The sequence below is a fragment of the Primulina tabacum genome, chromosome 5 (genome assembly GCF_025594145.1).
Source record: "Primulina tabacum isolate GXHZ01 chromosome 5, ASM2559414v2, whole genome shotgun sequence".
Lineage (NCBI taxonomy): Eukaryota > Viridiplantae > Streptophyta > Magnoliopsida > Lamiales > Gesneriaceae > Primulina > Primulina tabacum.
The window spans coordinates 12,452,562-12,470,260 of NC_134554.1; the positions used below are offsets into that span (position 1 = coordinate 12,452,562).

General features: G+C 33.7%; 1 protein-coding gene across 3 annotated transcripts in view; it reads left to right on the forward strand.

The window, feature by feature from the left end:
- The first annotated feature begins 2,828 nt into the window (after positions 1–2,828).
- LOC142546666 (uncharacterized) overlaps positions 2,829–17,699 on the forward strand; it is a 41,740-nt gene continuing 26,869 nt past the window's right edge. The window contains exons 1-9 of one of the 3 annotated variants that reach the window (XR_012820502.1): positions 2,829–3,262; positions 3,536–3,632; positions 9,371–11,535; positions 12,477–12,591; positions 13,286–14,098; positions 14,267–14,540; positions 14,611–15,119; positions 15,583–15,709; positions 15,781–15,905. Coding sequence is in view for 1 of the 3 variants with exons in the window: in XM_075654504.1 (XP_075510619.1) it covers positions 2,982–3,262; positions 3,536–3,632; positions 9,371–11,535; positions 12,477–12,591; positions 13,286–14,098; positions 14,267–14,540; positions 14,611–15,119; positions 15,583–15,709; positions 15,781–15,905 (4,506 nt within the window). In the remaining 2 variants the exon portion in view is untranslated. The remainder of the gene's footprint in view (positions 3,263–3,535; positions 3,633–9,370; positions 11,536–12,476; positions 12,592–13,285; positions 14,099–14,266; positions 14,541–14,610; positions 15,120–15,582; positions 15,710–15,780; positions 15,906–17,699) is intronic. The other 2 variants (XR_012820501.1, XM_075654504.1) reach the window with 2 other exon arrangements.

Here is a 17,699-nt window from a genome sequence, read left to right on the forward strand (position 1 = left end):
GTTTCGGTATTTGATTAGCTTGGCGGTATCTGAAAAGTTAGAAATGCGTCTTATGGATGTTGTTACAGCTTACTTATATGGATCACTTGATAGTAATATATATATGAAAATCCCTGAAGGATTTAAGATGCCTGAAGCACAAAGTTCAAAACCCAAGGAATGTTATTATGTGAAATTACAAAGATCATTATATGGGTTAAAGCAATCAGGTCGAATGTGGTATAATCGACTAAGTGATCACTTGATGAAAAAGAGATATGTAAATAATTCAATATGTCCTTGTGTTTTCATTAAGAAAACAACATCCGGATGCGTAATTATTGCTGTATATGTTGATGATTTAAACATCATTGGAACGAATAAAGAAATTCAAGAAGTTGTGTCATACTTGAAGGAAGAATTTGAAATGAAAGATCTTGGAAAAACCAAGTATTGTCTGGGTTTACAAATTGAACAAAAAGAATGTGGAATGTTTGTTCACCAGACAAATTATACAGAAAAGATCCTTAAACGTTTTAATATGGATAAAGCAAATCCTTTAAGTACTCCAATGGTTGTTAGATCATTAAACATAGAAAAGGATCCATTCCGTCCATGTGAAGATGATGAAGATATTCTTGGTCCAGAAGTACCATATCTAAGTGCCATCGGTGCCCTTATGTACCTTACAAATTGTACAAGGCCTGATATATCTTTTGCCGTGAATCTGTTGGCAAGATTTAGCATATATCCAACAAAGAGACACTGGAACGGAATTAAACATATATTCCGTTATCTACGAGGAACGACAGACTTGGGACTTTTGTATTCAAAAGATGCTAATCCAAGTATAATTGGTTATGCTGATGCTGGATACTTATCTGATCCACACAAGGCACGTTCCCAAACTGGATATGTATTTACTCGTGGAGGCACTGCAATATCTTGGCGTTCTCAGAAACAAACGCTCGTAACAACTTCATCAAATCATGCCGATATTATTGCACTACATGAAGCAAGTCGTGAATGTGTGTGGTTAAAATCAATGACCCAACATATCCAAATTTCATGCGGATTATCATCTGATGAGAAGCCTGTGATACTATATGAAGATAATGCTGCATGTGTTGCTCAAATGAAAGAAGGATACATAAAAAGCGACAGAACTAAACATATTCCTCCTAAGTTCTTCGCATTCACTAAGGAGCTAGAGAAGAATAAATATATTGATGTTCGTCACATTCAATCAAGTGAAAACTCATCAGATCTCTTCACAAAGGCACTTCCTACGTCAATATTCAGAAAGCACATATATAATATTGGGATGCGCAATCTACGAAATTTGTGAAGAATTGTTCGTGTCAACATGAGGGGGAGTTTACGTGACTGCACTCTTTTTCCCTTCCTATGGTTTTTATCCCAATGGGTTTTTCCTAGTAAGGTTTTTAACGAGGCAGTATAAAAACACGTAATGAAGACAATCATTATGATCATCATCACAATGGGGAGTGTTGAAAAATATATTTAAAATGTGAGTATTGAATATTTGAATGTTGAATATTTGAATGTTGAAAATAAGAGTTGTAAATATTGAAAATTAGTGTGTGATGATGTAGGTAATGATGTATTTTATTTTTGGATTATTTGTAAAGATTTCCTATAAATAGATCTCTCATTTGTGAAGAAAATCACAATTGAGTAGAGAGAAAAATATTATAAAGTGTGTGGTTTGGTAAATTTTGAGAGTTTGAGATTTTTACTTTTTACCATAAATTTTTACTTTTTCACAATAATACATTATATATTAGAAGTTAATATATTTATTTGGTTTTTCACTAAATTCAAATAGAGTTATTATGTATGGTTTGGTTAAAAGGGTTTCTTTAGATTATGATTTTTAAAGTAAAATTAAATATGTGATTTTGAACCATTTTTTTTATTCGAGTTGTTCGACTTTATAATTTATATATTATTTAATGATTGGTTATTCATTCATATTCTTGTTTAGTATTAATATGCTTACATTTTATGTATCATAATCATAAAAAGATAATCTTGAAAAATCTCTGACATATCTAATTTGATAAAAACATATTTATTTATGATGTTATACGCACAATATCGAATGTTCATTTTGATTTCATCGTAAAGTTGCTATGGCATTTTGCCACCATACGTATGAACTTTTACTATTTTCATGATTCAAAGTTATTATTATGAAAATTTAGAATTTATCAAATTCCAAGTTAAACAAAAAAATACGAAGTGTGATCTGCATGTTTTAATAGAATTATATATATATATATATATATATATATATATATATATATTTTGTTCTTTACCAATTTTTATCATTGACGAATGAAGTTGATATAAGTAATTATGACAAAAACTTGTATGAGACGGTCTTACGGGTCATATTTTGTGAGACATATTTCTTATTTGGGTCATCCATGAAAAAGTATTACTTTTTATGCTAAGAATATTACTTTTTATTGTGAATATCGATAGGGTTGACATACAAAGATTCGTGAGACTCAATAGACCTACTCAAGTATTAACCGAGGACAAGTAAAGTTGATTGCAATATTAGTGTTATCCTTTAATTTTAATGTTAGGGAAAATATTGGATTTATCAAATAAAAGTGTGTGTTTTATAAAGAATTTTTATTTTTACTAATTTTTAGTTACTTGTGCACTAAAATTTCCCTGCTTGAATTTTGTTACCTTAATTGATTAAAAATGACTGAGTGTGTAAAATCAAATTAATTTTTACTTGAAAGTATTATAAATTTGCACTGAAAAACAGAATTTATTATATCCATTATACATTGCTACCCAAATGAATACGGGAAATAAAAGGAATCTTCGACTCTTCCTGAAACGCTCCTCCTCTTCTACGGTTAATCTATATTATCTTCTCAAATTGAAATCTTCGCTTCAATTCTCCGTGTCCGACTTCAAAATCATGAGGGCGAAGAAACCTTGTGCAGAATAGAGGGATGTTCTTCAATGATTTGATTCGACGGAGGGTCGCGGCTCTTCTGCGGCCATGGCTTCGAGACGACCCTGAACTTGAATTCAAGCTTGGATTCCTCCGTTCAAATGGGACCCTAAATAACGTCAGTTTCAACCCTTCCACTCTTAACGATTTACTCGAAGACCCTTCTCGGATTTGTTTCAAAGAAGTTCGCGTGGAACACGTGAGTATCGAACTCTCGCCATGGTCCTCGTCAGCCTTCACTCTCGTGATTCGGGGCCTCCGTTTTGTTGTTTCAATTGGGTACGCTATTTTTGTCTCGTCTAGTGTTTTGTATTTGCTTATTCGAATGTGGATAGTCATGATTGAGCGACTTGATTCTTCTCTTTTTTAAAGAAAATGTCTGATTTATTTTACTTTTTGTCGTCATAACCTCGACACGATTACTTGTGTTTGCTTAGTTTTTGCAAGCTAGTTTTCTGTGATTATAAACATTATTGTCATGTCATACTTTTGCGCCTTTTTAAATTTTCCGACCCTGCCGTTTCTCTGTTTATTATTATTTGGCGTGTGAAGGGAAGAGGAGGATGAAAGAGGAGTGAAGTGGAGGCCGAGGGTTAAAGACATTACAATGGAGGGCAAGAACAAGGTTCTTTCGGAGATTGATCCTGAGGTATTTCTTGTCTGTACCACCTTTATCGAGGATTTTACTGTGTGAATATTGTTGGGTTATTTGAACATTACAGAGTTAACATGTGGTTTGGCGTTATATATTTAACAAGTTTCTTTCTTCGTGACATCATTTTAAACTGAAGCGAAATCAAGAACCCCATAGTTGCTCTTAGAAGCATTCAATATGTGGTCCTACTCGAGGACTATGTAAGGACTAATGGAGTCATTCTCTGTGAGGATGACTATAGTGGCACCAAAGTTGAGAAATATGGGGCGTGGGTTGAAAGACTAGGGGGCCTCCTCCAGGGAAGGCAGTGCAACCTGCATTGTTTTATGGTATTTGATGTTGAAAGGGAAGAGGATGTTGCTGGTAGGGAAAAATGTAAATGATTATTATCGCCCGTGGAAGGTGACGGTGTTAGGAGAAAAGGCACGAGAATAGGTTATTCATTTCAGTTTAAGGATAAGCAATGTCTCGTGTTGGGACTAGAAAGAGGGAGCAACAGCTAACCTAAAGACCACAATCCTTGATTGTATGCAGTCGGTGCTTAATGTGGATATTTCATTACAGTTGAATCAAATATGGAGGATATCAGAGATTTAAACAATATCCTTAATATGCGAACTCATCTTGATTCAAATTTAGCACTGAGAAAATTAGAAAGTTTTGGTTCGTAGCCTATTTTATTTTTAAATTATAGCAAGAATGACTAGTTATCTGAGCTTAAAATGACACTTGATTTGTTTTTGGAAAAACTCGAATGTGAACCCATCGAGAACTTCTTACTTTCTTTTATAATTGATTGTTCTACGTGGAAGCCAAAGAATAGGGATGAGAAAGGAAATGATCAAACCATATTAGGGCTGTAGCCCCAACTCGAGATATACGGGCTTACTCCTTACCATTACGTTTCCCACATAATTCCGTCCAAATTAGTAGTGTAGGTAGTGTACTGCTCTTCTACAAGTAAAATGAAGATTTTTATTATTTCTATGCCAGTATTTAGAACCTTATTACTAGGGATGAGCATCGGGTCAAATTTTGTTAGGTTGGGGTTGTCGCACCACTTTGATTCAAAACCCCGATCGATATGGACAATAAACCAATGAGAGGCTGGTTGTCCAAGCGAAGATCAAAGCGAGGAAAAAGACTGAATAGTAATTTTTCTCTCTTGTTTTCCTTGATGATTATTTACCATAATTATCAAAAGTGAGCGCCTAGGCGCAACTAGACATTCTCCTTGTGCTTGGGTATCTGCTTAGGCTCAACCCATGAAAAAGAGGCACTTTTACTGGTTGCAAGGCGTGAGTATAGCGCGTATTGAAAAATTAAGCTCCACGTGTAGTTTTTGTTTAACAGAACGCCACGTGCAGCCAAATAACGATTAAATCAAGCCCAAACACACAAAGCTCATAAGCAATAAAATTCTTTAATGCCCATGCAAGTATTTTTTTCCTTTTCTTCTGGTTCAATCAGAATGCACACAAAAACTTTTTTTTTTTATTTCCTCATGGTCTAGTGGTATGTTTTTCTTCTAATTGAATTACACGGATGTCTTTTCTGTTTTGTTTTTATTCAACAATCATTAACATCTTCAAATTTTATCCTTTACACTGCCAGCTAAAAGAAGTTTTATTTCACCCTCTCTTATTTTGTTTCAGCACATCAATCACAATCTTTTTTCCTTCATGTTATTATTGAATTTTTGAGAAAATATCGTCATGTAGTATTTTAGTAAAATTTACTTTGTATATGTGAATTCTAAAGTTTACGCCTATTACACCTTACTTAGATAAGGTGCACACCTCGCCTTACACCTTGTGCCTTGGACTTTGTTAAACTAGCGCCGCTTGCGATTTAAATAATTACATATCTGCTGATATAAGGTTATTTATATTGGCACTAAAGGAATTGTGTGAAGACAAGTGGTCCTTTAATTTTTTTTCAAAAAATTTATCTGTTGTCTAATTTTGGATATTTTGGCTATTACTTTATATTTTATTATTTTTCTTAATATTTCAAAATGATTTAATATTTTAAATTATTAAGGACATAACGAATTTTGTGTGTGGGCTGTCCACTTCGATAGTAATTTTATAGAATTATATGAAGTCGATAATTATAAATCAAAAGTTTTTGACCAATCTCTAATGATTTTCTATGAATTGTTTTTTCTTGAAAAGATTTAGTTTTTTTTTTATAAATTTTCAAATTCTCATATGCATAATTTTCTGAGTTCATCAATTTTTTTAAGTTGCAAGTTGTGCAATTTATTGGCATCATCTTTTTTTATTTTAAAGTTTTTATTGCCCAATAAGCTTTATGTTCTAATTAAACAAGCAAATGATAATATTATTCATAGACTAATGACTAGAGAGACATGCATATTGATGTTTTAAAAGTAATTCGATTTGCCCAAAGTGCATCATTAAGTTGCAAACCGTAGACTAACGAATTGACAGACATGCATTCCATAGACTAACCAATTGACAGACATGCATAATAATGTTTTTGACAAGGGTAAATTGCATTAAGCTTCAAAGACCAATTTTTTGCAATTTTAATTAACAATTTTGCCCAAAATTTGTTTTATATCCGGTTTGCTAGTTCAATTTGTCCCTTTGTTTGAAGATGGAAACGACTAATGAACTCTTCTTGAAAAATCTTATTTTCTAAAAATGGTTTTAGTCTTTGTCAACTTACATAAAAATATCCCTATGTTTAGGATTTTCAATCAACGTCCAGAATTCCATAGGAGTATATACATGCTTTACAATATATATATATGGATATGTCCACCTCAATAGTAGTTTTCATAGAATCCGGAATTATAAAACAAAAGTTTTTGAACGATTTTAAATTATTTAATAAATTGATTTGTCCTGAAAAGATTTAGTTTTTGTTTTATAAATCTTCAAATTTTCATATACATAATTTTTGAGTTCACTGGTTTTGTTAAGTTGCAATTTGCGCAATTTATTGGCTTCTTACATGTTCGATTTTAAAGTTTTTATGGCAATAAAAATTTTATTGCCATATTTAAACAAGAAAATGAGAATACTTTTCATAGACTTATCAAAAACTAACCAGTAGAGATACATGTAACATGCCTAGATGTTTTAAAAGTAGTTTAATTTTGCCCGAAGTGTATAGTTAAGTCGCAAAAACAAATCTTTTCAATGTGAATTAACAGTTTTTTTCAAAATTTGTTTTATCTCCACGTTTGCTAGTTCAACTCGTCCATTTGTTTTAGAATGATAATGGGTTGCGGTTGAGTAATAAACTCGTATTGGATGATCTCATTTTCTAAATACAGTTCAAGTCTTTGTCAATTTACTTTAAAAATCACCACTTCTGGTGTTATCAATGATCAAAGCTCCATAGGAAGTACACATGTTTTAAAACAGATCGGCTTGTCCACCTGGATAGTATTTTCCAGGAAATATATAAAATTTATAAATATAAATCAAAGTTTTTGACTAATCTCAAGTGGTTTTCAACGAATTGTTTTGTCATGAAAATATTTATTTATTTTGTAAGTCTTCAAATTCTCATATGTATCATTTCTGAGTTTATCAATTTCGTTATGTTGCCATTTGTCCAATTGATTGGCATCATCCATGTTTAATTTTAAAGTTTTTATCGTCCGAAAAGTTTTATGTTCCAATTAAACAAACAAATGACAATGGTTTCCATAGACCAACAAATAGAGAGACATGCCTAATGATAAAATTAACTATTAACTTGACTAAAAAAATCATGTATTTATTTGAGTTACGATTAATTCTCATATATTTGATGAAATTGACTATTTAGCAAAGATAATTTCTAAATTTAAATTTATTCAAAAAATATTATAACTTTTTAATTTATACCCACCGATAATAGATATAGTCTTTATTATGTTTTTTGTTTAAGTTAATCTCCTACTTTATTTTTATTTTAATTTTTTGAACACTCCTAGTTTAATTTTGAAAATACTAAAAACGAATTGACACTTAGTTTTTAATCACATATTAATCTCAATATATAAATAATACACCCTTTCAAATTTCGCAGTACTAATGAACAATTAATTTTCTTTCCAAAGGAAAAAAATTCAGTGATTAATAGGAATTTTTAAAAAATTAAAGGTGGGCCAACCCGTCTTACCTGGACCGACCACCTCTACCCGCTTTCAAACGGGTCCCTAAAATCGTAACTCAACAATGGCATGTCAAACACAAATTGATGGCTCCAACGTCGGTGATGCAGAGGTGCCGAGTACATGCAATTGCTTCTTTTTTTCTAACACTTCGACCCCATTCCTTGATTTCACCTTTATGCCTTCAGAATCATGTTTAGAATTTCTAAATATTGATTAAATGTTGAGAATCAATGATTTTTGTCAAGCTATACCCAAAACTATATGTAAAGATTGAGCTTTCCTGCCTTCACATACTTTCCTTCTACATATATTGAACGAGAAATATAAATTATTGGGGAGCAAAAGTTAATGCTAGGATATCATTATTGCGTTAAAGAGACCTGAACTGGTAGAAGGTCGGGGGACAATCCAGAAATAATGTTTTTTAGGGGAAAAAAGTTATTCATTGAGCCGGTCACCAATGGCATGATGGGTAAACTATTGAAACACGCCAATTGAGTTATTATATGATTTTAAAATATTTGGATTGCACTGGTACCGCTAGATATAGTTTTTGGTAAAGTGGTGTACACTCAATCTCACAATTTGTGCAAAAGCTAATGTTCTATGTTTGATCTTGATGAGTCACTTTTTGGGAGGGAGATGATTGAGAAGCAATAATTGTCTTTTATGGGAGAATGATCGGAACGTGGGGGTTGACCTGCTATATAGTTGATAAATTTGTGTTGTATTTTTTCCATCATATATAAAATTTGGCAAAGTGACCAGTATTCACTCCTATATCTATTTTTTGGCATTTGCGAGTGGCATGTCTGAATTGAAGTGTTCAATTTAAATTTAAAACACAAAATTTCTTGAAGAAAATGTTGCATGCTGTTTTATCTGAAAACCTGGGAGACAGAGAGCATACAAGAAAGTATTTGATTCCATTAGTATGCCCACATTATGATGATAAATATCAGTAATTAGACAGGTACTTGATAAGGTCACACTTGGTTCATCCTGCTCTAGCAATCAGACATTACAACTTAAGTGTGGTTTTGTTCACCTAGTAACCGATTACTTTTATTTTATCAATGTTTATGTGAGTAGTAACTGGTCCAGCTATTTTTGTGCACCCACAGATTTTTGTATTATACATTAGCCAAAACTCATATCTGAATTGCTCCGTTGATACCATATTGAAAATTTAATAGTATAAGTATTATGGATAAAAAATTGCTATGCAACACATGATTTATGTGCATCGACCATCAAGGGTGACTTCCCTGAAACAATGTCTAATGGCCTAAAAGTTATTCTCTTTTAGTTTATATTTATATTATAAGCACCACCTTTTTTGTATGGATGAAAATAAATTGGATAAATATGGTAGATAATATCCTATGATTAAATTATTGTAAAATCGTATAAACATATATATTAATTCTAATAATGTCAATTCTGATTTGAAAAAATATTATCTTTTGAATAAAATACACAATTATACAATGTTTATTATGTTGTGGATTTGTGCGTGAGTTTATATTTTGTAAATTTGTTTTATCTTCATGAAATTTCGAGCATAGTATTTTTGTCTTTGATGTTTCAGGGTTGTACCTTGCATGCCTCCCTTAGAAAGATTACCGACATTACCACAAGAACATGGAAAGAGTCCTTACTGAATACTTTATTTGCACACTCCCAGATTCAGTTTCATGATGTTCGTGTCTTGTTTCAATTTCCGAATTCACATAATGCATTCTCATTGTATGTGAAAAAAATTGAAGCAGGATCGCAGAACTTCGGTCATATTTGTTTTGTTAGAGGATTCATGGGTTCACTTTTTGTGCCTTCTGAAGAGAGTTCATTTGTCGTTGATATTGACAGCTTGGGGATTAGATTGAATGGTGAAAACCACTCGAGCTCTATTATGCCAGCGACAAATATGTCAGTTTTAGTTAATGTGACAAATCTTCAGTTCACAAGCATTTGTGTACGTGTTCCAAGGTTAAATTATATATTTTCTCCAGCAGATCTCCGTATCATGTTGCTGTTTTATGCACGCTTATCCAAAGAATCTAAATGTATTAGACCTGGAAGGCTATTATGGAATATTGTGGCAAGCAGACTTGGTTCTCTGCTTCCATCTACTAACCTGTCAATAATGAAAGTAATAAAATTTACATATTTATGGTTGCAATATTTAAAAGCTTATCAGAACTTACTTCTCCTGGTTGGATATCCTGGGAGTGATCAAATGAAAAGAGCAGCTGAGGTGATGTCTCGAGACACGACATATTCAAGATCTGTCAAGTCTAAGTGGAAACTTATTTCCAATATCGAAAATGATCTTCCACTCGAGGCAATTGCATTTGCTCGACAAATAACACGCTTCAGACTGGCATCACGTGGTCCTGGAAAACATGACAGTTTTGAAGAGTTACTGGGTAAAAGGACCTTCTGGAAGTTGTCTCAGCTACTTGTGCTTATTTTGTGCGTAGTAGGGAATTTATTGCGTTTCATTTCAAGACTTTTTTTGTTGCACAAAGTTTTGGCCATATCTCCAAAGATTCGTCAGAAGTGTGGCACTTTTCAGGAAGATTGCCTCTTAGAAAATGGTATCAACTTAATTGTCCAACAAATTTCGGTATCTATTTCTCCAAATAATTCAACAGAACGTTCTACCTCTAGGAAGGCAGTCACAGTTACAGCAGTTTCGTACCAAGATTTACTTTCATTCCATATTTTGGCAGATGCATTCATCTTAAGATATACGGTAAATGTTTCTGAACAATATTTGATGTCTGGATCTGGGTGTTTGAAGATTCTTTCTTCACCTCTTGTGAAAGCTGGTGCGAATAGTAAATTAAAAGAACCGGAGAATAAGAAATTCGATGAGAAGCAAATAGTGTGGGGGGAGCCTGGTCATATTATATACTTTCCTGAAGCTACTAATGTTAGTGGTGAAACTTCAGTCCCCCTTTTAGACCATATTATCAGAAGTATGTGGTTGAATTGGAAAGAATCTTATTCTAAATTTGAAGAAGTAATCCCTAATGTGCTGACTCCATGGATTCTTTGTGAGGTGAAGAGCTCTTTGACACATCACAGCCTCGATTATGGTTGTTCCTGGTTTTGGATCTGTGGCCTGACTCTCGGTAGACTGAACTTCGACCTGGACTTCAATTCTATAGCCACCATTATTGTGCTTCTTCGACAAATACAGTGTTCTCTTTCTTTGAATGACAAGATGGGGGAAAACGTTGTCATGAGTACTTTAGATCAGGATCCATCAGTGAGGGATTTGAGTAGCAGGTGTAGATCATATTCAAGCAAAATTGAATCAGATATTATCAGAATTCTTCCTCGGAAGCATATTCAAATTGGGGTATTGATTGCCGGTCCTCACATTCAAATATCTCTATTAAACAATAAGTTCTATAGTGAAAACGTGGGTGACCATCTTGTTACGCACATCACATTTGACATCTGCAACATTGAGCTTGTGGTATCTCCGAAGTCGGAAAAATATCTTGGATTGCCCAGTGAAAATGCTGCAGGTTGTGATAGAGCAGCAGAATATCCTATTCTGGAACCCCAAGAAATTGATGCCTCTAAATCCGATAATGAAGCTTACAAATGTCAAGAACAAATTTCTCTTGGTGCATATTTTAAAGTTTGTGGTTTGAAGGCCTACCTGATTGAATCTGCTGAAAGTCACAAGTACCAAATTGTTGTATTAAGCCCTATCACTACTCGACTACAATATACGAGGTAACTAATTTTTTTTCCCTTCTGTTTGACTTTGCTTCAGTTCTATAATTCTTTGCGGATAGAGATTTTAATGAAGGGAAGTACTTTGTGATGGACTGGCATCTGTTAAATGGCTTCTGAACTTTGACAGTTGAACAGTCATTTCTCAAAACAATTCATTATGAATTTGAAGCCACAAAATTGGGAACTATCATTGTCTGTTCAAGTAAGGTAGCAATTCGGTAATTAATTAAGTTTGTTTTTGTTATTTTGTTGTTCCATCTTCCCTGGAGCGTATGTGTGGTGAATTTGGAAACAAAAATAATTTATTTCTAGTAAATTATTCTTTTAATATTTTATTCCCTATTTGTATCGATTAATTAAGGCTAATATTTTGTACAGGACCAAGGTAAGGTAATTAAGTTTATATATATGCTAGGGCTTGTAATTACCCAAGATATACAGAAAAATATGAAAAACATTCTCCTCAGATCATTGATATACTGAAAAGCCAGCTATAACATAGACAGCAGAAATAAAAGGTAAAGCCATGGAAATAAACGCTTTATTTTCCAATAGATAAATGTTTTATTTGATGTGCACCGAGTGAGCCTCCTTATTGACTGATTTAGCTATATAAATGCAATTATCAGAAAAGTATTCTTTATATAAACAGAAAGGGATTGGGTATGTAAAAACTCTTTCTTTAATGATAATACTGTTGTTTCTTTCCTTTCCTTTCAACTGCTTTGTTCTAGTTCCCCCAGTCTGTACTTTTACATATAGATTGATAGATGCGATCTTAATTTCATCTGAAGCATAACCTAGGGGGCATTGAGAAGAAGTTGAACAAAAAGTTGCCATGATGTGGTAGTTCTGACTACATGCTGATTACAGAAGTGCTCATTTATCAACTGGTTTTGATGATCTCCTGATTTGTAATCTTCTCTTATCTATGGCAGGATGGACCATCATTCATATGATTCAAAAATTGTTGCTTTATCCACAACATTCTGTTGTGTGGCTGCTGGATTTACTGTGTTAGCGTTTTTGGACGAGTGGTATACCTTGACAAAGGTTATCTGTCTCTATCTTTTTTATTGATAATATTAGGGTTTATTGCTTTTGTTGGGTTTCTCCACTAAAACACACTTGAACAGAGAAACTTAAGGAGCTGTCAATATCTTAAGGCAACCCGAGTGTACGAAATTTTGATATCTTGGATCGACTATTAGATGGAAGAAAAATCAAAGAAGGTGTTGTGGGCAAATAAAAATTGGAAGGATGAAGTGAATAAATGCAACAGTTTATATGACTGAAACTTACATTATTAAAATAAGTTTATGGATCGGTTATTCTGATTATTGTACAGATGCCTGAATGCTGAGTAGTGATAAATGGGAATCAGCTTTGCTACAAAATTCGGATACATTCTTTAGGAACTGATACAATATTTTCCTCTTTATCATCATTGTTTTTCAAGGTATAAGGTACAGTAAAGAGGGGAAAATGTTGGTCCTGTGAGTTTACAACTCTGTACTATTTATCTTTTTTTAGTGCTACCATATGCTTAGTGTTTTACCTCCATTTGTGTCCTTATCTTGTGTTTGTCTTTGTGTCACTTTTACTGTGTTTTGTCCAATTCCTTGACTTGTGATTAATTATTCAATTTGGATTTACATAATCAAAAAGCATTAAATTTTTTTTATCATTCCAGGGAAGACATTTGATTGATTTTTCTGTAATCACAACATAACAATGTTTTTCCCAGGTATTTTCTGGAGTCTTTTACGAGCCACTTGCCTTTGCCATGTTTGGATCAGGTGATGGCCCAAGCTATCAAGAATTACCCAGCAGAAAATCAGTTTATTCTGATTCTGGGAGTGGAGAAACAGGCTTGAGCATAGTCAGCCGTGAATCAATTGTTACAAGCACTCAATTTGTTGTTAACAGCACTTGTGAGCTAAAGTCATTTGACTTCGTTCTTCATAATTCAAGGGAAAGTTTCAATCTGGAGAATTATATGAATGTAATGCCTATTGAGAGAGAAACTGGTAGAATTTCAGCCACACATGATGCTTCCGGTCTTGGAATTTACTTCTCTCTTCAAAAGTTGATGACAGAATTCAATATAAAAGGAGGAGATATGGACTTCATCGTTGATGTAACTGGAATTCGATCCATCGTTTTCAGATATTTGACCGATTCTGAAAGAAGCTTCGATAAATATGAGCTAAAAAATCTGTTATGCGCTCTAAATTTCTTAGCCGAGGCGGCGATTACACATAGTAGAGTACATTTATGCTTAAGATCCGGTAAAGACTTTCCATCGATAGGGATAAACAGTACATATGATCTATCGTGTTCTCATGGCAAAACCACACACATGTTGGGGGATTTGCCCGTGGAGGTGAACACGGAAGGGCTAGTGGATCATTGGTTTTCAGCAATTATCTGCATATCTGGACTTTATATGGTTGGGTGGGAAGTAAAGGATATTTTGGTTAGTGAACAAAAGTCGGAGGATTTTAGTGCAGAATTTTCCGTTGGGGGAGCGTTCCAAAATTTCTCTTGGCGGTCCAAGGTGCTGTGCCTCTTCATAAGATAAGACTTTTACTCGTTTTACGATACCAACCTTTCAGTTATGCTTCTCAATTAATGAAACTCCCTAATTTGCCACTTATTCATATGTGTAATCCATAAAATCATTGTTTGACCAATTCACCCATAGATGCATGCTTCTTTTCAATAGGGTGGTTCTTTGTTACTCGAAGCAATGGCTGCGGCATTGTTCGTTGAATGCTGTACATCATACTGTAACTGCATCTTAGAACTTTGGTCTGCTGGTCAATCACTTGAACACGTTGCAGTTTCGCGTCAAGTCAAGGATGCAGCTGCTCAAGATAGTCATCTTGGGATAAAACCCCAGCAAGTTCATCTTCTAGAAACTATACGGGATTGTCTGGAAGTGTTCTCTTTGTTTCTTTCACATCTATCTCTCGTACTTGTGGCAAGGGATGAATATGGTAAAAAACAAATTTCTTATTGCGAATGTTCTAATGTATTGGTGAACTATGATGTGTATTTGTGATGCAGGCAGACTTCAGGAAGTCCTATTTGAGGTTGACTTTAATCTGAAACTCAAACTGTTAAATATGGCAAGAAAATTTTCAATGGGCATTCCTAAGTTTTCAATGATTTCCCGATTCATGCATGGAGGAATGGAGCATAAAGCCAAAGTCACTCAAAGCTCTCCTTTTTCTCCCATAGTTTCTGAAGATTCTTCTTTCAACTTCAATGGCAAGGATTCTTCACCCTTGCTTGGAAACAAAGAGGCTATCCTATCAGGCCATGCTGATGCAAGTGGCTCAAGTCTGCCAGGCTCTGAAAAGGGTTTTCACATCGACAGTTCCATGAGTAGCCTAGGACATAAAAACTTGCACTTTAGTCAGAATTCTATAGTGAAAGATTTGAAATGTTTTTTAGCAGTTGAGGAGCCAGTAACAAGAGATCAGACTAATGATGCATTCTTTAAAGATGATATTTGGGTTGGGAATGGCTCCATTTCAGGGTTTGATATGACTATCACTTTGTCAGAAATAAAGGTGAGCAATTTCATTGGATGAGTTAATCTTGCTAAAAATATCACCTAAATTGTACCTCATTCTTGCATTTCATGTTTATTGTAAACCTAAAAAATATTAAAAGGTTTAAAAGATTAGTGTCTAAATGTTTATTTCTTTCAAGACTAAGAACATTGGAAGGGAACTTTTTGTGGTGATACAATTGTTGTGAAGGTTGGTAATTTTGCCTTATTGCATATAATAATTTAGTGGAAAGAACGTAAGCAAATAATGGAACCAATATCGTCTCATTTTTTTCAGTCAAATCCGTTGAAGCATGTTGGGTGGTTATTGCAAGAAATGCTCAAGAAATATTAGTACGAGACTTGTAATTTGTCTCTAAGCTATTAATGAGTTTTTGATTTTGTTAATCTCTTGTACAGCTACATGTTACTTTTGATTTCTCTGCGAAGTTCGTTTCATTCATTTGGATTCTTTAATTCAGATGATACTTTCTGCTTATGAATCCATCTCTAAAGTTTCAAACAGAGAGAGAACCTTCAAAGTAGAATCGGACAAACAGTCAAATCACCGTGAACCAGAAGGAAGTGCTGAAGAAATTATTCCTGACGGTATTTGTCTAGGTTTATCTAGGATATTCGTTTACTGAACTATTGCTAAGGTATTCTTGAAACTTACACAGGAACAATTGTCGCCATCCAAGATACCGAACAACACATGTATATTGCAGTTGAAGGTTCAGAAAATAAATATGACATAGCCGGGACAATTCATTATTCACTTGTGGGGAAGCGGGCTCTTTTCAGAGTAAGATGCTTTAACATCAGCCTTTCTTAATTTTTGCACTTTTGTTAAGTGGTAAAGTCTTATGGAACTATATTCCATGGTCAATTTTGATTTAAGAAACACTTTATAAGATGATATATTTGAGATTAAAAGACTTCAGACACGCACTTTTTGCTTTTGGTTTAAATAATTTTGTGTTATTGTGAACAATCGCATGATAGAATACACTCTTTCTATCAACATTAGGTAATCATCTGTTTTGTTTCTTTGTTTCTGTATTGTGTGGTTGGCTTGATTCATTTTCAAATCACATGATGCTATATGGATATTGGCTGGATATTTAGCTGTCCCCACTTTCCCATTTTTGGATGCGGACTTATTATGTTTACAATTGCCAGACTGGAACTGTTATATGATTTGTCTTTAGAACTTGGAAGAAATATTTTTTGAACTTTCCTTTCAGGCTTTAATTGTCATTATTTGACTTGAGTCACTTCCATGAATATTTTATGATCCAGCTTGAGTAAAATAGTTGAAGGGCCAAATCACACTTTCTTCTGTTCTCTCACCTATTCTCTCGTTTCTTTGCTCCTTTTTAAATTTTATGGGTATTTACTGTAGCAAATTTAAATGGGGCCTAACCTCATTTCAGATGTGAGGCTTCCTGATGTTCCTCACTCGAGAACATGAAATATATATCTAACTATACTTCTTTTCTCCTTTGCTCTTACCCAAAGATTTTTCAAGAAGTTTTTCTTCTTTATGTCTTTCAACAGGTGTCTTACTTCCTAATTTTGCACCAAACAGTTCCATTCGCGATTACATGAATTGATTGAGAGACTGTAGCTTCTAAAACATTGTCAAACCAGAATGTCGGGGTATGCTTCAATTAATTTTTTCCTCGTCCTTCTTCATTTCCATAAAAAACTAAACATTAAGCCCTTTTTCTCCAAGAATATATGTTATCTTCTTTTACATTTGATGACATAATTATTATCAATTAAAATTTTTGCAGATCTCCGAAAATATTTTTTTATTATTATATATATATTTTTTTGATCGGAAACTATGATTTTATTCAATCACATTTTCCAATATATTATTCAGAAATATTTCTGGGAACACAAAATCCAACCAAACCTAGCCTTGGAATGTATTTTCATATTATGCTACACCATCAATGTTCGAGGATGAAAGTGAACCTCATTTGGTCCCCTGAGGAGAGAGTTCGAAGAAGAAAAAAGAGTTTTAGGAACTTAATATCTTCAAATTATAGTTTGTGCTCTACACCTCATTGTTAATGATCAGCAGTTTGCTTGAATCGTACACGTCATGCAACTGATAAAGAAAATGGGTAATTGTGTGATCTTAGTATAGGGCATGAATTTCACTTTCCATGGCCTATATCGAGTTCATAGCACGTTGAGATAATAAAGCATGGTTTTCTCTCCCATACTGCTAATATCAGTAGTTGGTTCATTCATACAACTTACTGGCATGTCAGAAATTATGATCCCACTAACTAATCTATTAGGTAATGTTGTCCAAAATTATAATTCACATCTCTGGATCAGCCACTTACATCGTTGCCATTTGATTTTTTTTCTTACCTGGTATTTTTATGAAACCTTATTATTCATTCTCACCTAGTTAGATAACTGTTGAAAATAATGTATTGCCGACAGTATGTGATTTTACTCTACATAATCTGTTTTGGAGTTGATTAAGAATTATTCTTCCCTCTCAGCCACACTATTTATCTTGTGCGAAAGAGGATTTTTTGTGCTACTTTACGATGGTTGGACCTGTAACGCC